Genomic DNA, 23,064 nt, shown 5'->3' with positions numbered 1-23,064 from the left:
CATCACCCATTTCCATAGCTTCATCTTCCTCCAATTGTAGTGCTCATCCTCATTTGCCCTGTGGCTTGGTTGTCCAAAAAACCTCATTCCCTCTCCTTTGTATTTATCTGTCTGTGCCAAATGACCTGTTGGGGACTCTGGCCATTCTGACCACTCTGACCCTAGATGTAGCTATGGCCACCCGCCTTTGTCACAGACACAGCCACAAGGAGCAGCTCCAGCTATTCAGTGACTGGAGGCAGTGATTGGACAGTCTTGGTGCTGGACCAGGATGTACTCAGTATAAAGGACACAAGTGGTTAAAACATGTGAATTTGTCATTTGAGTAAAACTGCACCCAGCCTAAAGATGAGAGATTTTCTCTTCTCAGTTCATCTCAGCAGAGCTTTCCCAAGGGCATTCAGCGCCAGCTGATGAGAATGAGGAAGGAGGGATGAGATCCCAGCACCATGTAGCTTCAGCAAACCTCCACATGTCCCACAGGATGCCACCAGGGAAGTGGCAGCCTAGTGGACAAGTCAGAGGACAGTGTGATAGAAGCCTCTCAGGCCAAAGAATGGTGGACTGAGACTGTGTGTTGGGCCCGATGTGTATAATATTTACTTCCATTATTTCATATGAAAACAGCAGTTATCTCTGATCGTTACTCTCATTGCATTTCAGCTCTGAAACCCTTTGGATCTATAAACCACAGCTCTGTCAAGCCTCAGAGACTTCTTCACCAGGATTGCAAAGCTCCTGGACCCCTCCCCAGCTCCCTGCTCTCTTAACCTGATACGTCTGCTGCACGTTTATCAGCCTTTTTGATTTCAGTTCAAACATCACTTCCTCTGAAAACCTTTCTTTTTAATACCAATTTGCAAAGTAAGGAGTTTTATAATACCTACCTCAAATGGCACCAGTAGTTTTTCTGGATTTCTCTCCTTTGTGAGTGTCCTTATGGATCTGGATAGATTCAGTGTACATCAGTCAAGGACAATCTCTTTTTTTTGTCCAAATTCTCTGATCTGTGAGAAATGGGGGCCTGTCACACTGGCTCCTGTGTTCTTTCAAGAGGATCCTGTTAATCATTGAAAGCTTCCTTGCCTCTTGGTGCAGGAAGGTATCCCAAATTCATCTGTGCCTTCCCCACCCAAGCTCTGCACTCAATCCATTTGTCCAAGGAACACTGGTTCCTCTTGGCAAGGAAAAACCTCTTGCAATTGATAGTATTTGGTTGGTGCAAAAGTAATGGCGGATTTTGCCATTACTTTCAATGGCAAAAACCACCACTACTTTTGCACCAGCCTAATAGGACCACTTAAAAGAAACATTACAGTACTCAGTGAGCAGTACAGCTGAGTAATGTAATGTGTAGATGCTGAAACAATGAAAAGAGTCTGTCAACATATGCAGAGGGTATCAATGGCAGATTTGGAATCGGATATCAGGAAAGTTGGCAGCAGAACCCAGCATCTGTGTCCTGGCTGCCATAGTGAAGTTCACTGTGATGTTTTATTAAATGCCCTGTTGGCACCTCTATTGTTTGGGAATTGTATTCAACTGCAAAGAACAGAATATCTAACATAGAGCCACTTAGCTAAACAGGGCCTTTTCATTTTTTCTTGGTCATCACAACTCAAAAATTAGGATCCCAAGACGGAACATTGCTACTGGTACTGCAGCATTGTCAATGTTAAGATTAGTGATAACAGTAAAAGACATACGGAGTCACCATTCCAGGACTGACCAGTGTGATAGCTCCATAATGCTAAGCCCATCATTTTTCCAGTCAGCCACGCTTAGACTACAGCCTCCATCCTCATGGCTGCCAGCTGCCTAATTTCACATCAACCCCGGTATCCTCATTTCAGGCAGGACAAAGTGGAAGAGAGAAAGGCAAACAGCAAAACTGAATCTGAAAACTCCTTTTCAGCAGTTCTGTCCAGAACTTTCCACTTACTCCTCACTGGGCAGAGTGTGTCACATGGTCATACTCAGATGCAGTGGATGCTGGGAAATGTAGTTTTTGCCAGGTCGACAGCCACCTGAAACAAACATCAAGAAAAAGAGGGGAGGAGACAATGGGTAGGCAATTGCAATGTCTGCCACAGTACTGCCATTTAAGGCAAAATACCAGGCTGCAAAAACAGGATATTTTTATTACTATTCCTGTTTTAGATAAATTCTAAAATAATAGAAGGAGAGGAGCATCACACAGTAGCTAAATAATTTGACCAACACAGATCACCTGCCTCAGCGATTGAACAGTGCATATGCATAAGCCATTCAATAGCTTCAGTTCTTCTGTTTTCCTTCTCATTGGTAGTCATAACTCTGAACTTATAGCCACAAGAGGAAACGTTGCTGCTGGGGCTGCAGTATTTTCAATGTTAACTCACAGATTGATGTTCAACTCAAAGACACATTGTAGGTAAAGAAATATTTTTCCAAACTGAGCAGGCCCCCCTTGTATCACTTTAACTCAGGCAAAATGAATTCAACGGCATTTTAGAAAGAATGGCGATGGTTCTTTCCTTACATTCCCAGACTTTCCTAAGGTATCATTTTCAGAGAGGAATGTTTCTTGCCTGAATAAAACATAAAATATTTCACTTTTAACCTTGAGATCCACCCCTATTGAAAATCTTCACTCTGCTCTAATAATTTAAGTGAAATACTCAGTAAGTGAACTTGGTGATAGCTGGACTGACGTCCAAGGGGAGCTCTGCAAGGAGGATGCACAGTGTGTCCCTTTGAGAAAAGATGAAAGTGTTTTCTTGTAGGATATTCTGTCTGTTGTCTCCTACCCTAAAGTCTAGATAACAATAATGGCTACTCTCAAATCTTGTTATTGACTGAATAAAACATGATTTCATTTTATATGGCTCATCCTTAGCCACACTTTCCCTACCCTAGGATTTCCAGTATCTTAACAGCTTGGGGGTATACCGTTGCAAGGAGCCAAGTTTTCCAGTTAAGTATGTTTTGGAAGAGGTGCAAGAGTAACTCAGATGTTCAGAGACTATGATTAGCATGTCTTTATTACTTCCCATCTTCCAAATATTTTACAAACACCAAGCCTGTGTCTGGGGGGCAGGGTGGTTGGGAGAGATGGAGAAATGCCACAATTGTGTGCAAAACTGAAGCCAAAACATACTTCAGCCCCAGTTGTGTGACTATTCCCGGCAGAGGTACTTGTGGCCTCAACTGCCCAGCCAGTGTCCCTAACTTGACGCTTCTCTTTCCATGTGTAGACAAACCCAACCCAAGTATCTTGACTAATCCTGTGGGGAAAGTACAGGGCTCTTCTTATTATCTAATCTGCTTTACATGCAAGGTCTTTGAGTCCTAGAGAGTTTAAGGAGTTTGCTTGGTCTGGGGCTAAGCCAGAAACACTCTGGGGTGGTGGATTTCCTATCAGGAAAAATGCAAGAGTCACGTCAATCAATCAGACTTAGTCCCTGTTTTTTCAGACATCTAAGCAAAATGTCAAAAAGTAGCAAAAACACATTTTCTACTTCCTCTAACATATAAGCGTTCATAGAAAGAGTACTTTATTACAGGGGAAAGGAAATAGATTTTTTCTATTTTGAACCTTATTAAGCAGTATGTATCCATTGTGGCAATGAAGTTAGGGCTTGATTCACAAGAAGTACTAAAGCAGGGAAGCAAATTCTTGGCCCCTCCCAAGATTTGTAATCCTAAATCCTGCACAGGAAATTCTCCATGACAATCTAACTGTCCTCCCTAATGCTGTTGTGGAAGTTTTACGGTTGGAGATTAATGGAAAAAAGCAAGGGAACCATCGCATTCAGCTGTCTTCCCTTTGGGATGTCATAGAGAAATCTTATGTTGAGGAAAGATGGCATGATCTCCCCTCCCCTCCCCTCCCCCCTCCCTCAATCTCTCTCACTCCCCCTCCCTCCCTCCCTCCTAGGCTCAAGCAATAATACATTTGGCCTCTGTTGCGTTGAGTAATGTCTCAAAACGTCAAGGCAACTCCCTCTATCAGGATGCGCCAGAAGACGAAAACCATGGCAGAGAGGTGGCTGGAAAGGTGAACAAAGACACAGCCCCCGGCCACATCTTCTGCGCTGTGGAAGGGCAAGCAAAAACATGCCGCAGAGCATCCAGCTTTCCGCTGTCACTGCGTGTTTTCAAGAGGAGACAGATGAGGTTTCTATCTCCACACTCCTTGGCCTCTTAGAACATTCAGAGGTGGTCTCCGCACCAGTGAGTTTTTTCCTAAGCCCCATTCCTATTTAAACATATATTTATAAATCCATTTCCAGCTGGGGATGGTGGAACATGCCTGTAATCCCAGCTACTCGGGAGGCTGAGGCAGGAAGATTGCTTGAGCCCAGGAATCTGAGGCTGCAGTGAGCTTGATTGTGCCACTGCACTCCAGCCTGGACAACAGAGCAAGACCCTGTCTCTAAAAAATGACACATAAATCAAAGTAAAAATAATAACTACTTCCCTAAGGTTAGCTCTCCAAGAAGCTAACCTTATCTAAGCTAACCTAATGTATCTGTATCTGCTAGTGTGTTTCGGCCTCAGTACTCTTGACCTTGGGTGCTCAGAGTCATGAGTGTTTTTATACCAGATGTAACCCTTTGGCTGGGACAGAGGCACTGTGGTGGGGGGCAGAGGGCGTGTGTGGAGACAGTGTGCTGGAATATATACTCCCAAACCGAAAACATATCCAAGAATAACAAGAACATTAACCACTGACCCAAACGCTGGTGAAACTCTATCTCCTGTCTCTCTCCACCAGTAAACAAGAAAATGCCATCCCTGAAGGCTGGAGTAAGTCTTCTGTGAGAGGAATTGGGGAGAAAAAGAAAGGCTGGTTTGGGAAAGGAGTCCAGCAATTTCTATACTCTTCAATCACTAGAGAAATCTCCCCCTCATGATAACAAAAGGAGATATTTTTCACAACTTGGAAAAAACAATGGGCTTGTACTTTCCAGAATAAAACCATTAGATTTCAGAATGCCTTTTTGTGACTTTTTCTTTGGCTAGCCCCGTCTCTTCATCCCCATCACCTACAGTTCTTCCCTCCTTCCCTCTACAGCAGCTTCACTGGTCATTCTGTTTCTCAGTCCAGCCAAGCTCATTCCCATCCTGGACTTGAGTGCTCCCTTTGCTAAAATGTCTTTCCTCTAGATTATTGCAGGGTGCCACCTTCTGTTATTCAGATCTTGCCTCAAGTGTCACCTTCTCTGAGGGGTTCTGGTTCTCCCTGGCCACCTGTCTAAGGTTTTTCCCCAGACACTCCCATTATCTTCTCGGCAGTCACTATTCTCTGTTCTGATCTTATTTATTTATCTATGTATTTGTTGTTTATTCCCCTCACCTAATCGTACACTTCAAAATAATAGGTCTCATGTCTATCCTGTTGATTGCTGTATCTCCTGTACCTAGCATGGTTGGCATTTGTTGGATGGATGGATGGATGGATGAGTGTGTGGGTGGAAGGAAGGAAGGAAGGATATGTGAATAAATGTATGGATGGGTTGATGGTCAAATGGAAAGACAAATGATGAATGGATATGATCAATAATATGGCTCAAGAATCTTATCCAGCGTGGTCAGATCTTTTGCTCCATAGCCTACACCAAAGAAACTAACTCTGGACGCTAGAGCTATAACTAAAGCCAAGGTGGTTAATCAGTTGAAGCTGTGAGAAGAAAAACATCATTTGGTTCCAGCTTTAAATGCACACCTATTCTCCTTCAAAATAGCATTTTCATTTTTAAAGTACTTTGAAGCTTAATGAATAGCTTATAACTCATTAACCCTCAGAACATTCCCAAGTAGCAGGTTAGGAGAAGTTTTCTGATGATCTGGCTTTTAAGATATGAAGAAACTAAACCATAGAGTTGCAAAATGAGTTTGGAATACCATGCTGGCTTAATTTCAGTCACTGGAATTGTCCTTGCTCCTGAATGTAATGGACTGTTAAGGGTGACATTTTTAAATCACGTGTCTTTTGTTTGCTTGTTTGTTTGTTTTAGAATAACCTCAACGTGGGAAGCGATGCCACATCAGAAACCAGCTTTTCTCTCTCCAAAGAAGCACCAGGGGAGCATCTGGACCGCCAGGCTGCACACCAGCCCTTCCCCAGACCGAGATTCCGACAAGAGACTGGGCACCCTTTGTCGCAAGGAGATGGCTCCAGATCCTTTCTCCTCGATCTACCAAACTTTCCGGATCTTTCCAAAGCTGATATTAATGGGCAGAATCCAAATATCCAGGTAATTCTTGGCAGCTGGAAGGTAGAAGATAACAAAACAGTCCATCTTAACTGCTGCCTTACCTCACTTTTCTACTTAACCCCTTAATGATTCCTCCTTAAGATCATGTTATCTCCATACGAACAGTGCTGCATTTCATTAAGTGACACCCTTGATTGTGAGATGCACCATTATTTTATGAACCACTCAAAAGAAGAAAACACTACTAATTAAAGTCTGACACACCAAGGATGACAAGATACATACTAACTTCAGAGACAGTCAAATATAAAATCAAGACTGATGAAATGTGGTAGTTATAGGAAAAGGCCAATCTCACCTGCGAACAGACTGGGCAAATGATTTCACATATGATTTCAAAGCACTCAGGAAAGCTCTTTCTCTTAATGCCCCTCTAAACTTGCCTTGGACACCAGAAATTCCTTCACAGAGACAAGCTTCCGTTACTCTAAAGTATACATGACTTATAAAAAAAATTAATAAGAGGAAGGAAGGTGAGAACAGGAGTTCCTAGGGGAGAGATGACTGTCTTCCATTAAGATGGGATCTGATGAAGCAATGGGAAATGGGAGGGGAGGGAAAGGGTGCCTGGGATTAAAAGTAATGACTTCCATCTACACTGCAATAGCTCAGTATACTTTACAAAGCAAATGTTGATCTGATTTGATCCTCCCAACACCCTCATGAAGGAGACAAAGCCCATGTCATTTTTCTAATACTATCAGCAATGCACCAGATACTCAGAAAGTTACTGTTTAGTTTACCCACGGTCACATGGCAGTAAATAGTAGTTGTAGGGCTCAAACCCAGGCTCTGACTCCCAACCCACATTCAGAGACAAACTCCTAATTTTGAATGTTATTTTTACCTTTGTTTCTGCCCAGTGATGGCTAAGAGAGGCTCATCCTCCAGGCAACCCAGCCCCTACCCAGCTCTCGTCCTCATGTGCCTGCTTCCATACATGTTTAAAAAGATGGTCTCAGTCTGTCACCCAGGCTGGAATACAATGGCATGATCGTAGCTTATTGTGGCCTCTACCTCCCAGGCTCAAGCGAACCTCCCACCTCAGCCTCCCGAGTAGCTGGAACTACAAGTGTGTGACCCCATACCCAGCTCGTTTTTTAATTTTTTGTAGAAACAGAGTTTTGCCATATTGCCCAGGCTGGACTCAAACTCCTGGGCTCAGGCAATCCTCCTGCCTCGGCCTGCCAAAGTGCTAGGATTACAAGTGTGAGCCACTACAGCCAGTCCATACTTATAAGCTTTGCTTCCAATTCTTTCTATTTGTATAGGGACACCTTTTCTGTACTTTTTCCTCTATGTACCAAATGGCAATTTGTTTATATAGCAGAAAGTTCCTGAACTTGGACTCAGAGCAACTGATCCTTCATTAACTGCCTCTCTCTCTGCCCGGACTAACACCCTCTGTGTGATAACAGTTTTAGATCAGGTTTCATTGACCTGAGTTGTTTTGCTCTTAACACCAGTGTCATGGTGGCAGACAAATGTCACTGAGAATACTTAATTAGAATACCAACCCCTGTTGTATATAAAATGCTGCATTAAATTACAGGAAACTGAAAAATGTAAGGCCCATTCCCTCCAATAAATGAGGTAGATGTGAAGATCCCAGCAACCACATAAAATAGTGCCAGAAGGATCATGAAGACAGAGGAGGAAAGGCACTGTGTCCTCAGGGGGATGGATCTCTATAGGTGGGAAGAAGTCGGGCAGGCTCTATTGATGGCACAGAGTGAAAAATGTTATGGAGATCACTCTTCAACAACCCACGTGCAGAAATCACGGCATGCCCCAGTTAATATTTCTGGTGAGTTTTGTATTGTTTTAACTGATAAATTGGAAAAACAGGCCTTTGGCTCCAATGTCCCCTCTCAAGGGACTGACCACGTGGTGGGATAAAGAGCAATGGAGCCCTTTGGAATAGGTGCAGATTGGCAAGAAAGGCACTGACTTCATACCATTGCTCAAGCTTGCTTCCTATCATGGCTCATCCACATGTTTGTCGATGTTCTGGTTCCAGAATCAGGCAGCCCTCATCCCAAGGGCGTTTGGGCCATGCCCAAAACAATCTGAAGCCTACTGTTGCTAGCACTGTTTCCCAGAGGTGGGAATGTCACTTGGGCTATAATGCTGAGGACTGAGCTATAACACCAGTGTAATCGATTTAAGAATTACTAGTGTAAAGTCGCAGGAAAGTGCGTGTGTGCAGGAGAATGGAAGGCTGCTGGGGACTGTTTCCTCATTGAAAGTTATTGAGTGCTTTGTGCTTGACCTAAAAACCCAATTTCAGACGGAACTTCTTGGGATTCCCTTTCTATCTTCTCGATAAATCCATCAGTCTGGAAATTCCCATTCCCTACCTCGTCCTCACTGGGGTCTTTATTTTATTTTATTTTGACAAGGTCTCTCTTTGTCACCTAGGCTGGGGTGCAGTGGTGCAATCATGGCTTGCTGAAGTCTTGAACTCCTGGGTTTGAGTGATCCTCTACCTTAGCCTCTGAGTAGCTGGGAGTACAGGTATGAGCCACCATGCCCAGCTAATTTTTTTTTTTTTTTTTTTTTTGTAGAAACTGGACCTCACTATGTTGCTCAGGCTGGTCTCGAACCCCTGGCCTAAGTATTTCTCATGCCTCAGCCTCCCAAAGTGCTGGGATTATAGACATGAGCCACTGCAACTGGCCTGTCTTTTTAAAATATTACTTAAATATTAGGGAAAAGCAATAGTGTAAAGGCAGTTGGGACTCCCAGAGCTGGGAACCCCAGATTGCTTTTCCAAAGAATGGAAGGGGAGAACATTAAGTGCTGGGCCCTCTGTAGCCCATGTGATGGATCTGTGCAGGAGCTCCGTGGAGCAGCCAAGCTTACAATTCATTTCTCACCCTAATCTGCTGTGTTGTTTAACTAAACAAGAAGTAGAGAATGCTTTGGAATAGTGCCACCTGGCTTCCTAAGGGGAGGGGGGCCGTCAGATTTGTGGATGTGGAAGGAAGTGAAGTGAGGGAGGGAGCAGAGAATAAACATAGAATGCGTTAGAAGAAGGCCACACTGCGCCGTGGGTGCTTGCGGCATGGGGTGCTCTCCGGCAGTGCCGCTGGGACCTTTATAAAATGCATGTCTTCATGAGCCGTTACAAAAGTGTAGTTGCAGAGATGGTAGGAATGGAAACGATTTGCCAGCATCTCCTCTGAGCCCCTAAGCTACCTGCTCATGTGGACTTCAAGCAGGTGAGAAGTCACAGCCCATGCTTTCTTTTCCCTTGTCTTACTCCTACCCCCAGCACAAGAGCAAGAAGCATACCTCCAGGTGGTGCTTCCGAAAGAGATGCTCTGGAGGACAGGGTAGGGAGCGGGATGGGGCTACTCCTACCAAATCCCCATGTTTTTCTGAGTTACCCTTTGTACAGCAAAGTTCACCGTAACTCCCAAGATTAAAGGTTTACCATAGCTCCAGGCATGAAGGTTATTGGCCAAATGGACTCAAAATTAATACAACTCCAGCCTAAATACTGTCAAAGGCAAAAACCCAAAAGGAGTAAGCCAATAATCTCTTTTTGTCTACTGCCCAGCTGAATTATTCTATTTCTGCTCTATACAATCCCTATCTGTTACTTTTCTGACGGGGGAGGGGTGGCCTGCATTTAATTAATCTGATGACATTTTGGCCCTAAAGAAAATAAAATTGTGCTGCATTTCTGGCCTTCTGTTTCTGGAATACCACTAAAGGTTAGTATTGGTCATTCAGAAAGATGTTCGAAGAAAGAATAAAACAACTGCTACCCCTGGGAGCCCCAGCCTTCTGTCGATGTGTACTTGTATGTGTGTGTGCACACACACGTGCACACACACATACCCACATACCACAGCACTAGCCACTGCAGCCCCATGCACCACTGCACTGTGTAAACCAGTTCCCTGGTGGTCCTTTAAAACGTGAGGTGCTTTCTACGAGGAGGTGATGGTTTCCGTGTTAGTAGCCCTCACCCTTTCCTCAAAGCACTGTTCTTTTGTTGAAATCCACTGGTTTGACACAGGGTGGATTCAGCCCAGCAGACAGCCCCGCTGGTCCCTGCGGGCCTGGTCAAAGCATTCCCTCTCCCTGGGTAGCAGAGTGAAGTCAGGTGAGGGGCCCTTCAGTGGGTCGGCTTCCGCTGCCAGGGCTTCTGGCCTCATCTGCCCCTTCCCCTGGCAACCTGCCTCAGCCCCCACCCGATTCTCCCTAGCTGGAGCCTGGGAGCTGAATGGGAACTTGATACCCGCCCTCCGCACCACCCAACCCCTTCAGGCTCTGGAATTGTTTCCCATGCTCCAGGGCTAAAGAAACAGCCTGCACCTTTCTGAAGTGCCATCGCTAAGCCCATGCAAGACACCACGTCCCTCCTGGGCCTCTTGACTTTCAGGATACGAAATCCTAATAAAAGCCCCAACATCTGCTTCTGTAGAGCGTTTTAACTCCCAGAAGTCAGGCAGCCGCTGTCCCAAGTGAATCAGACATTTCTATTTTAAGACTGACTTCAAGCTGTGGAAATGAGGAGGGAAAAAAATGCACAAAATAGAAAGAAATGGCCTCAAACTCCTAAACTGAATCTCCATATGAAATTTAAAACAATGTAAGAAGTTGGGTTTTATTGAAAACAAAAATCATTCAGGAAAGAAAGTAAATGCCCCCAAAACAAGTTAGACTTCAGCTTTGCTGGGTTTTCAGTCTACAGCTGATAGTCAGATAGCAGAGGCAAAAATCTCTGAAATAAATCCATTATTGGGCTTACTGTATCAGTTCATTATGACACAACCAAATACTCTCTTTTCTGGATCAAGCTGATATTAGTGTTCATTTCAGCCAATATACTTGTTTCTTTTCTCCCATTAAGAGGAACTTAAAAATAGGCCTTTTTGTCCTTGCAGGGACTTATTAACATGGCCACGGCCCTCTTGAGTGCCACAAGATACAATCAGAGGAGTTCACTAGCGCTACAGTTGTACGAGCTTCTACGTTTGATCTCCCCTTTCCCTTTTTCTCTAAAATACTTTTAGAGGAATGACAGGTCTGGCTAGATTGGAATCAAGACATTTCTACCCAAGATGTGAACCCATGCCCCTATAAAGACAAGCCTGTTCAGCCCAGATTCTCACGGGGCACTGCTGTCAATATACGGAGGCAGATCGGCCTGTGTTTAGGATCATGTACCGCCATTTAGTCAGCCGGACTTGACCTCTGTAGCCCCATGCGTGTTATTGGGCCTCTCTGTGCCTCAGTGTCCTTGTCTATAAAATTGGAATGATGATACTACCTATGAGTAGGTATGTAGTATAATACTGCATGTAAGTATGATTATGAGGATTCAATGAAGTTATCCATATGAAGTGCTTAGCACAGGGCCCCATATAGGATAAGCTTCCCAGAACTGATAGATGCTGGTTGGTGATGATATTGGAGATGAAGAAGACAGAGGAAATGTATATATAAAAATAACTGGGAATCGGAACTGGTTCTGAGATCGATACTATACCTTCCTTGCTGTTTATCTTGGGGCCTTAAATTCTCCAAGCCAGTTTCTGTGCCTGAAAATTGGGTCTAAGTTGTGTAGATGGACAGTAGTGCCTGGACTGGCATTCTGCAAGTCTCAAAGCAGTAACCACAGTTAGCTGGGGTTGCCATCATTGTTCTTAGAGCATCAGCGGCTCTGAGAAGAGGGAATTAGATATCTTCCCAGTCCATTTCGTGTTCTTTCCATGGCAGTTGTCGAGGAAGAATGGGTGGAATGTTCTGGATTTAAAACCCTTGTTGGAGACATGTCCTCTGTGCTCCCAAGGAAATCGTTTTCCTCTGGAAAATACCTGCCCACTCCCACCAATTTCCACAGATCACAAGGCTTAGAGGACTAGCAAGCAAGAAGTTTCTCCTGAGTTTGAAGAGCATGGCCTCTGTATTCTCAGTGGCATTCGTTTGTTATCAGCTAGACTGAGAATGGTACTGGTTTCCCTATGGGAAGTGCATTTCTGAGCAAAAATCAAGAGTTTGTTTCTAATCAATGTATTAATTTTCAAGAGAAGGAAAGCTGATCAAGGTACATTGGATCTTTTCCTCATTTTCTGATTTTAAACAGAATTTTCCAAATTGGCACTTGTTTTGGACTCTCTTTCTTGGAGCTGGGGAGAATCTGCCAGGAATTGACCTGGAGGCATTCTTTTATCATCATGACTTGAGTGTGGAAAAGTCCAGAAGAAAAAAATATACTAAGACACTTCAATTATGTGTTAAGGATGAGAAAGGATGGTAAGATCTAGAGTCTTTGTCAGTTTGGAAATCTGTGCTCACTCCCACACCTACCGTTCATCACATTGATCATTGTTCAAGACATCTTTATCAAAGGATTCTTTGATGCTAAAAAACATGTAAATAAAAGGAGAGCGATAGGAAACATCAAATGAGCCCTCACCATTGGAGAAGTCATTGATCACACTTATTAAGTCTTTTTAATTGGATGCCTATGAAACCTCAGGTTCAAGATTAGATTTCTTCTTTTGATACCAGCATGAGGTTTTCACTTTGTTAACTGTAGGGAAGGGTGGATCCTGAGAGTTGTTTGTTTTGTGTTTGTTTTTGTTTTAATTCAGTTGAGGCAGTGGCTAGCAATTAGAGGGAAAAATAAGCCTCTAAGTGTTGAGATTTAGTCGTTGATACAGCTTTTGGAGTAAATTTGTATTTTGCTACTCATCGCCTGGCCAGGCAACAAATCTGTTTTGTTTGGATCTGAGCAGCAGTTTGGAGAAACAAAAAAAATCGTATTGACGGTAATAGCTTGAAACATGAAATTGTTTTTATTCCCAGCTTGGAGAAATTGCAGGGCACGTTTTGTTTAAGCAATCCCTTTGACTCCAGTCTGAATACAAATGGAATACCAAAAGTGTTGGGCACATTTCCTCTTATCTCCTACCCAGAGACTGATTTCATTACCATAATTGCAGGCTTGCCTGGCTCTTGGCAGCCTCTCCCCTCCAAGACCCTTAATAGCCTTGCAGCTCAGTTGTTCCATCTCCAGGCAGAGGGAGACGGGGCTGCAGAGAAGAAAGGTTATGTCTCCAAAGGCTCAGCATCGCCCTGCCACTGCCCAGCTTGGCTTGGCTCCACCTGGCTGTGTGCTCCTTGTTCACTTGTCTTTCTAAGCTTCTGTGTGGGTCCCAGTTACCATTACTCTCTGGCAGCCATTCATTCTAACAAATAGCAATGATAGAAGATGTATGATGTATTCCTTTGCTTTTGTTTCCCTTTTTTTTTTTTTAACTTTTGGGATTACTAAACAGCTCCACAATTATTTCCAAATATGCAAGAGATGCCTACAAGACTGCAGGAAGGGTGGTGGCATGGCCCTTCTAGGTGTCCCACGACAGAGGGGAAAGGTGCACTTGGCCTGCTGCAGGCTGAGTAGACTCTGGGGTTGAAAGTCACCCTCTTGACCATGTGTCCGGACCCCGTAAAACCACATCCCAGGCCCATTAGCTGAGCAACCTCCTTTGAAGTGAGCAGAATTCAAACCTCGCCATTCCTAAAACAAAAGGAAGGGGCTATTTGTCTCAGGGATGGCCACACCCCAGTGTGATTTGGCAGAACATCTCAGCAACTCTCTCAGATGTCAGGTTAGGGCAAAACTGGAAATGCATCTGCCCAGTACATCTTGGGTTGATGACTTGGAACGCGTGTTTCTGATTCATTTGCACATAACTCATCCAGGGGGTGTTGCAAGAGCTGTGTGATGGCCAAAGGAACCCAATGCGTCTTTTATTATGTTTTTTAAACAAGTCTCTCTATGTTGATTGTCTCTTGGAGCCAAGAAACTTCATTCTTCCAGCCCCGTGACAGACTTCAAAATGAGACTTTCGTAAATCTGAGAACAAGTTCTAGCCTTGGCTCCAGGACTGTCTACTCTGACCCTACGGGTTGGTTGAGGAGTGTGCAGGCTAGTGATGAACCATGGGATGAATGAAAACCGTAGCTGGAAAGCCTGGTTTTGAGGAGCTTGTGCTCATGTCTCTACACACCCTGAAGCAACCTGCCCCGACCTGCACCTGTGGCCTTGTTGTTTCTTTGATCTCATGAGGGGACAGTAGCTCTGTCACTTTCTGAGAGACAGTGTGGCAAAGTTAGGAAGTGCATAGGCTCTAGAACCAGACTCCCCACGTCTGCCGCTTACTAGCTCTGTGACCTTAGGCAAGTTGTTGATGTCTCCGTGCACCAGTTTTCCCTGGCTGTAAAAGTTATCTGGCAATCATCTCAAAACTTAATAGTTTGAGACCATGACCACGGGATTCCTGTGGGTCAGGAATTTGGCTAGGACTCAGCTGGGAGAGCTTATCACTGCTCCATGTGGTGTTGGCTAGAGTGACCCAGTTGAGGCTGGAAGATCCAAGATGGCCCTACTCACATGACTGAGGCCTCAGAGCTGGGCGTGGGCCAAGGGACCTTGGTTCTCCTCCATGCAGCCTCTCTCTTTACATTGTCTCTATACACCCAGTGGTCTAGGCTAGGCTTCCGCACACAGTGGTTAGAACATTCCAAGAGAATGAAAATGAAAGCTGTAAGACCTCCGTTAAGACCTGTCACTATTCTACTCCTACCCGTTCTGCTGGACAGAGTGAATCACATGACCCGTGTAGCTTTCTGGGGAGGGGAAATAGGCTCCACCCCTCTCAATGGGAAATGTGGCACACACAAACACAGATGGGAGGTCTTTACGAGACTTAAATAATATAGGTGGAGCATTTAGTACAGTGCCTGGTACACAGTTTGTGTTCGTAAATGTTATGTTTTATTATAATATGATTATTCTAGAATCACTTCAGGAACAAATATAGTACATGTTTATTTCCTGAATGAAAGGCTTCTCAGTACCACATGGAGGAGAAACAAACACTCCAGGCTCCACTCTACTCAAATTACTGACCCACACAGCAGTCCAACAGTCATTGTTTCCAGCTATTAAGTTTTTAGTCATCGGTAAATCAGGAACTCCAGTGATGAATTTTCCCCTCCCAACCCAAGGACATGTTCCGTCTAGTCATGGAATTCCTGTGGGCCATCCCTGAAGGTTTTCCATCATGTGTCACCCCCAGCTTTCCTTCACAAGGGATGTGTCCATCATTTCCCTCTGCCCTCTCAGACTTTCTTCCAAGGGTCATGAAGCTCAGAGACTGTTGACTCCACATTGACCCTGGCCTGTTCTGAATTCTTCAGGTCACCATAGAGGTGGTCGACGGTCCTGACTCCGAAGCAGATAAAGATCAGCAGCCGGAGAATAAGCCCAGCTGGTCAGTCCCATCCCCCGACTGGCGGGCCTGGTGGCAGAGGTCTCTGTCATTGGCCAGGGCAAACAGCGGGGACCAGGACTACAAGTATGACAGTACCTCAGACGACGGCAACTTCCTCAACACCCCCAGGGGGTGGGACCATACCGCCCCAGGCCACCGGACTTTTCAAACCAAAGAGCAACCAGAATATGGTGAGTTTACCACCCAGTAATGTAAAATTGATGGGAAGAGTAAATGAGGATGATGCCTCGGACATGGAGCCAAGCAAAACCCTGCTTACAGCATGTGGCTTTTGGTCTTCTGTGAGGCATACCTCACAAAGGCTGTGTTCCGCAGAAGCCCCAAGGAGGCACCACCAGCCACATTTTTCTGGAAAGACTATAATTTTAAATCAAACCATAATCACTATACCAATTATCCTAGGAGAGAATTTTTTTTTTTTTTTTAGACGGAGTTTCGCTCTTGTTACCCAGACTGGAGTGCAATGGCGCGATCTCGGCTCACCGCAACCTCCACCTCCTGGGTTCAGGCAATTCTCCTGCCTCAGCCTCCTGAGTAGCTGGGATTACAGGCACGTGCCACTATGCCCAGCTGATTTTTTTTTGTATTTTTAGTAGAGATGGGGTTTCACCCTGTTGACCAGGATGGTCTCGATCTCTTGACCTCGTGATTCACCTGCCTCGGCCTCCCAAAGTGCTGGGATTACAGGCTTGAGCCACTGCACCCGGCCCTGGAGAGAATTTTTTTAGGGTCTTTGGGGTTCTTTCTGCCTCCCCCACCCCTCAAATTTTAGTTTTATTTCTAAAAATGAAGAAATTGTCCAATTAACTTCCTTGTATTTTTACTGTAAAAATTCATACTGAAAATCAAGATAGTAAAAGAGATGTGTATGGTTGCTTCCTTTGATCAGGCAACTGTGTTGTATTTGATATTGGCAGTGAAGTGGTCCTTGAGAATTCACACGAACATGTGTGTCTCAGGTTTTTAAAGTAAGCCCTCCCCCAATAAATTTCAAAACTCCAAGTTGGGACTTCTGGATTCCTGTGTTTTTGGAGTAGGATAGGTGAGGTAACACCTTCTGAGTTCAGTGAGTTAAAATAATAAAAGTTCATTTCTCACTTGAGTTGTGATGGGAGACAGGGTAGGAGAACTCAGCTCCACTCAGTCATTCAGGGATCCAGCCTCCTCCCATTTTGGAGCTCCACCAACTGTTAGGGCCTGAGAGTTATTCCCTGGATGTTCTGTGTCCAGCTGGCATCCAGGGAAAGAAAGGGAGCCTGGAGAAGGAACACACACTCTTAAGGCCTCGGCCCAGAGGTGACACACATCAGATCTATTGAAATTCCATTGGGAAGACCTGGTCATATGGCCCCACCTAAGTGCAAGGGAGGCTAGGAAATGTATTCTATGTGTGTCCAAGAAAAAGAGGAAACCAATTTAGCGAGCATCTGGCCAGACTTAATGGGGAATCAGGCAGTTTTTTATAAGAATATTTAATGTCTTACAAGTGCACCCATCATCATGATGTTCTTGTGGCTTCACTGTCGGTGGACTTGGAGTGAGCAGTATATGAGGAGGATGGCTTGTCTCCTACCATTTGCATTTTTCAACAGCAAGACCAATTGTACATTAGAGAGTCATTTCTTCTCATTAATAGAGAATTCTAAGCAACTTGCAAAACAGCAAGACAAAAATATTTTTTGCTACATCATCAGCTGTTCAGCCAACATTTATTAAGAGCAAGTGTTGTGTCCAACAATGTATTGGGTACAAAAATGAGCAAGGCATGGTTTGTCCCCAAAATGGATCTCACCCATCTGTGGACCAAGAGAAGATTAACCAATAGAGCAAAATAGTGCCATGGTGGAGATGCGCATCAAATCTAAGGGAATTCTGCATCCCTTCCAGCAAGGGGCCTCATGAAACCTTCACCTTTCCCAGAGGAAGTCAAGTTATCTGCTTTCCAGGAGGAAGGACTTGGAATATTAGCCAACATTTAAATAGTACTTACCATGCACTAGTCCCTGTTCATGGCATTTCACATATATTATTTCATTTATTCAACTCTCTGAGGCAGACACTCCACTTTACAGATGGGAAAACTAAAGCTGGGAAAAGTTATCAACTAGATCTGGAGGGCCAAGACCTGAGGCACACCGCAGGCAGTCTGGGTCCAGGGTCTGTCCTCTCGACTACTGTACAATTCCGCCTCTCTGGGGAAAACAGTAGCATACCCCTTAGGACAGTAGAAGGATCTAGAAATGAGTGCTTAAGTTGGAAGGTAGGAATGGGAGGAAAAGATCAGTGCCATTGATGAGAGAAGCACAGAGGATTGCTTGATGCCAGCCTGAGATTGCACAGGGTTGGTGGCTTCAGCTGTTTGCCCAGCCCGTAAAGAATATTGTTTCTAAGAGTAGAGCCCAGACACCTGACATCAGAATCCTTCAGCTGCATGTTTAAAAATGCCAATCCTGGGCCCCAACCCCTTCCCTGTATACCAATAGTCCTCAAAGTGTGGCCTCCAGAACCAGCACCACTAGCATCACGTGGAAACAAGATAGAAATGCATATGTTTCAAGCCTGACTCCAGACTTACTGAGTGAGACACTCTGGAGTAGGACCCAGAAACCTATTTGAACATGCCCCCCAGGCACTCTGCTGCATTGGGCACCTCTGTTTGAGATGAATGGTTCTCCACCTTGGTTGCTCGTTATACTCACCTGGGGAATTTTTTGAAATCCTGATGCCTAGACCTCTCTCCAGACCAACTGAATTGGGATCTCTGGGTATGGGTCCCAGGCATCATTGTCTTTTAAGGCTCCGAGGATGACTTTAGTGTGCAGCCCAGGATGAAGGCCACTGTCTCCATCTCCTGAATGAGAAAGTCTAGAAGTGAGACCTGGAGTCTGTTGTTTGCGTCTTTGTTTCTACCCTTTTTCAGTCAAGGTCACCAGATGATTCTCATGCACACTGAAGTTTGAAGACCACCACTAGAAACAACTTTTTCATCTGAACTTTACAAAGTACAGTTTGCTGAATTTATGAGCATTAAGAATACCCCTTCTATTTCCATCTTGAGGCTACAATTTGCTTCTCCTGGGGCAGTTACTGTGGCTACCTCAGCAACCCTCACCCCTAGCCTCCTAGACCTAGAGTACCATTTTGCTCCCCGCACCAGGAGCTCACAGCATGCCTGGGTCATGGGGAAGTTCCCATCTTGTATTATTTCAAAGTACCTTCTAGTATCTTCCCCATGATTAGACTGGACGTCGGGATTGCTACTTTATAAAGTCATGTTATGTACAGTACCTCTAAAGCAGTGCTTCTCAGAGTCTCATGTGCTCCTGAATAACCCCAGGGGCTTGTAAATTGCACCTTCAATGCAGTAGGTGTAAGAAAAGTGCAAAAGCTTGAGTGAAGCTGAGACTGTCCTTCCTCCAACTACACTTTTAGTAGCAAAACTCTAAGCCCATTGTAGGTGCTCGGTGGCATTTGGCAGAATGAATTAATAAGTGATCATTGCTTCTCAGGATAGCCCACAAAGAACATGTGACTTCCAGAATTCCATACGGCATCAAATAAACAGATTCCCCCTTTTCTTTCTATTTATTTTTATTTATATATATATATATTTATTTATGTATTTATTTAAAGACACGGGGTCTCACCCTGTTGCCCAGGCTGGAGTGCAGTGGTGCGATCATAGCTCACTGCAGCCTCGAACTCCGGGGCTGAAGTGATCCTCTCATCTCAGCCTCCCAAAGTGCTGGGATTTTTATCCCACAGGCCCACTCTTATTTCGGTCAACAGGAAACGTTGAGCAATTTCTACGTATTTATCTCTATATTGGGTGCTGTTGTGGAGGAAACAGAAAGAGACCCCCTCACCCAGGAAGTGGAAGTTCATGCAGTAGCAAAGCAGGGCAAGTCACAGTATCTTGGGGCTTGCAGCCTTATCTGAGACAGACTAAAATGGCCACGGGGTGGCCTTTGTAGGGGAGGTAGATCTCAGAGTTTTGAAGGTAGAATTTTAAAATATTTGTCAGCAAGGAGTATTTCTAAAAATCCTGGATGAAATAAATAGGATACAATGGCATCTGTAGAATAATCACAAAATACACAACAGAAGACAGACATACCTTGTGATGATGAAAACGCAGATGTGATGATGCCCTGAATCAGCTCAACTGTGCAAAGTATGTGTTTGAGATGCTGCATTTTAAATCCCTCCTGTGTCGATACTTGGGGTATCCAGGGCAAAGAGAGAGTTCCAGATAAACGTTTTTTTGTCTAACAGTAGTGTACCATTTCCAGAATTGTTTAGAGAAGCTCACATAATGAAATTACATAGGTACTGCTTACTGTTACTTGGGTTACGACTCAGTTCTTTAAAATTCTCTAACTGGTCGTGATCCTATTTTAAAAGATTTCACAGTGATTTTTTTTTTCAGGGGTTTTTCTTTGTAACGTTGCATTGTGGCCACATAAGTGAGTATCTTAAAGACAGAGCAACTTGGTCCAGAATCAAAGCTGCTAGAATACCAAGCTATGGAACAGGATGTGGTGGGAACAGACAGATCTCAGATCTAATTCCAGCTCTGCCAAGTTTGGGCTGTGTGACCTTAAGCGAGTACCTTAACCTCTCTTAGCCTCAGTCTCCTTGTCCATAAAAAGAGGATGTTTCTACCTACCTCACAGGGTTATTGTGGGAGTTAAATCAGTAAATAGACAGGGCAGCTGATTAAAGCTGGCCCTCAGTAGTCGGTAGGCACCGTCATCTAGGATTAATGGTGCAGGTTTGCTAGTGGCCAAGTCAAGACCCAAGTCACTTCAGTTGCCCCACCAGTATCACTGGCCCACAGAACTCTAGTGCCCTGAAACTATGAAAGGACGACTTTAAAACACCAGGAGCATCCTTGAAACCCAGCTCTCAGCCCACTGCATTGGGGGTATTTCTATCTCCTCTTTTGAGTTATTTGATGTCACAGCCAGGCTCTGTCAAAGTACCATATAAAAAATGCTCCCAGGAACAGTATTTTCCTGCTGTTGTCATTATCTTTGCAATTACAGCTACTCACATTCATTTTCTGCTCTGAGCAGTGGTCCATGGTAAGTGAGCAACTGAGAACAGGCTTGTCTGATTATAGCAAAAGGAACACTGTCCTCAATGATTTGTCCCCGTCAGAAATTCCCTTCTGTTCTTTGAAGACATTAAACAAATAGAAATCCTCAAGAGGAGGGTCTTTGCTGGGACATTGATGTGGGCCTGTGTGCTGGGAGAGCTTCAGGGGAGTGAGCTCACATACACATCCACACTTCTTCCTAGGAGGCAGTTTCACTTCATTGCCTGCCTCAGGAGAAATAATTAACCACATGGCGAGTTCTATGCCTAACTTTGGGGGACCCGTATGAAAAAAATGTTTGGAAATAAAATGGCTTTGTGAGTATTTAAAATAAAGATGTGGAGAAAGCCACTTACTGCAATAATAAATCCTTGATGGCTTCAGAGTCTGGCAGCTGTCTAGAGAGCATATTTTAGGGAGGATTTTATGGGGTATTTGTAACAGTTAGCTTTTGCTACTTAGAAAACCACCTCCAAGCCAGCACGGTGACACATGTCTGTAATCCCAGTACTTTGGGAGGCCAAGGCAGGAGGATTGCCTGAGGCTAGGATTTCAAGGCTAGCCTGGGCAACATAGTGAAACCTCATCTCTACAAAATTTTTTTGAAGAACTTGGCCAGGCATGTTGGCACACGCCTGTAATCCCAGCTACTCAGGAGACTGAGGCAGGAGGATTCCTTGACCCCAAGAGTTCAAGGCTGCAGTAAGCCATGATGATGCCACTGCACTCCAGCCTAGGTAACAGAGTGAAACCCCAAAACAGCTACCAAAAGAAGGAAAAAAAAGCCACCCACAAAATTAAAGGAATGAAAGAGTTTTCTCTTTCTCTCTCTCATGAATCTATGGGTTGTCTGGACTCTTCTGGTCTGGGCTGGCTTGGCTGGGGCCTCTCTCCACTGGCCCCTCCCCCTCCAGGAGGCCAGCCTGGGCCCTTCACACTTGGAGGAAGAGTTCCGTGCAGCAAGAGGGAATGCATGGACACTTTGTATACCCCAACTGCATCCTATTTGCTGTTATCCCATTGGCCAAATCAAGTCATGTGGCCTGTCCTGGATTCAGTCTGAGAGGTGAATGGCCAAGGGGGTGGCTTTGGAAAGAGGAATTATAGGCGTGATTTTTAACATAATCTGGCACGATATTAACATTTCGTAATTTAGATCCAAGAGACTGTAACAAGAAATCACCTCATGCAGGGATTCCAACGCAAGTCTTACAGTGAGTTTAATGCTAAAATCTCAAAGTTCAGGGATGATGCCTCTTCAAATTTGCTCTCTACGTTGCGGTAATGGAGAGGCCAGGCTGCGTGAGATTTCTGGATAGTGGAGGTCCCTTTGCTTTTGCAAAACCAAGGACACCGCTTGGCGTCATTGGGTTATGTCTTATGCTGGTACCCACCCCACAGGTGATGGGAACTCTACCTAAGAGATTTAATAAGATTTCTTCTGACTTACTCACTTCCCCCTTTATATGAGTATAAAAACATTATAATCTTTACTTTTAACTTTTTTTTTTAGCTGTTATTCCCTTTAACAAAATCTGGCCTCAGCCATGTTTGCAGGATATGACTGGGGGCATGCTCATGTGCGTGTGACCTGCTGCACCTGGATGCTTCTCTGACAAGCGTGCAATTGTGTGCTTGTTCCAGGCACCACTCTGGTGCTCTTGGGGCAGTGACTGAGAGATACCAGACTGCAAAGTCCTCAGTGGGAGCAGCGACTGCCCCTGCCTCCGTGGTTTCTCCATCCAGAAGCAACTTGTCTCTCCAGTCCTACTGTGTGACGCCTCATGAGGTGGTAGAGATGGAAGAAGCTAACACCAGGGAAGGCAGCCCCATTTCCTGACACAGAGTACTAGTTTCAAACATCTGCTTAGCTGTGTGGTTGGAAAACCATTTCTTAGAAGAAAAATCAAAGTTCAGAAAAATTCCTTTTTGGGGATTGGGAGGAAAATAGATGGGGCCCCGGGGAGGGGGGCAGGTGAGATTGGAGCAAGATCTCCACTCAGAATTAGGGAGGGGGACGCAATCACGAAATCCATCCCCCACCACCCAGCTCCTCCAATCTCGCATAGTGGACTGAGGAGGCTCCACAGCCCTGTGTTTGCCTGAGGCACGTTCAGAGTGAACACCACATAAACAACAGCCTGGAAGACTGGCACGGGCCCACAGTTCAGGTAGAAACGTGTGGACTACATTCCTGTCAGGCCTATGTAATAACCATCACCACGACCTGTTATGAACAGAGGGTACTCCCTCCCGGCAAGGGGCATGCCTGTAGCTCCAAACTTGGCACTGGCAGAGGCCCCAAGGCCATAGGAAGATCTGGGTAAACCAGGAGAAGCTGTCACAGAGCAGGGATGCTGCAGAAAGAATCATGCTT

The 23,064-nt window shown here is 44.8% G+C and overlaps 1 protein-coding gene across 3 annotated transcripts in view; it reads left to right on the top strand.

Annotated features, from left to right (window-relative positions):
* Positions 1 to 23,064, top strand: part of ISM1 (isthmin 1) — an 80,658-nt gene that overhangs the window by 44,190 nt on the left and 13,404 nt on the right. For all 3 annotated transcript variants that reach the window (XM_012474998.2, XM_012475002.3, XM_012475008.3), the window contains exons 2-3: positions 6,003 to 6,242; positions 15,492 to 15,756. In XM_012474998.2, coding sequence (XP_012330421.1) covers positions 6,003 to 6,242; positions 15,492 to 15,756 — 505 coding nt within the window. The remainder of the gene's footprint in view (positions 1 to 6,002; positions 6,243 to 15,491; positions 15,757 to 23,064) is intronic.

Source organism: Aotus nancymaae, unplaced genomic scaffold, assembly GCF_030222135.1.
Source record: "Aotus nancymaae isolate 86718 unplaced genomic scaffold, 86718_ANA_hifiasm-v0.15.2.pri h1tg000001l, whole genome shotgun sequence".
NCBI classification, from domain to species: Eukaryota; Metazoa; Chordata; class Mammalia; order Primates; family Aotidae; genus Aotus; species Aotus nancymaae.
Note: the sequence above shows the minus strand (reverse complement) of the source record. Positions and strands in the feature narration are given on the sequence as shown.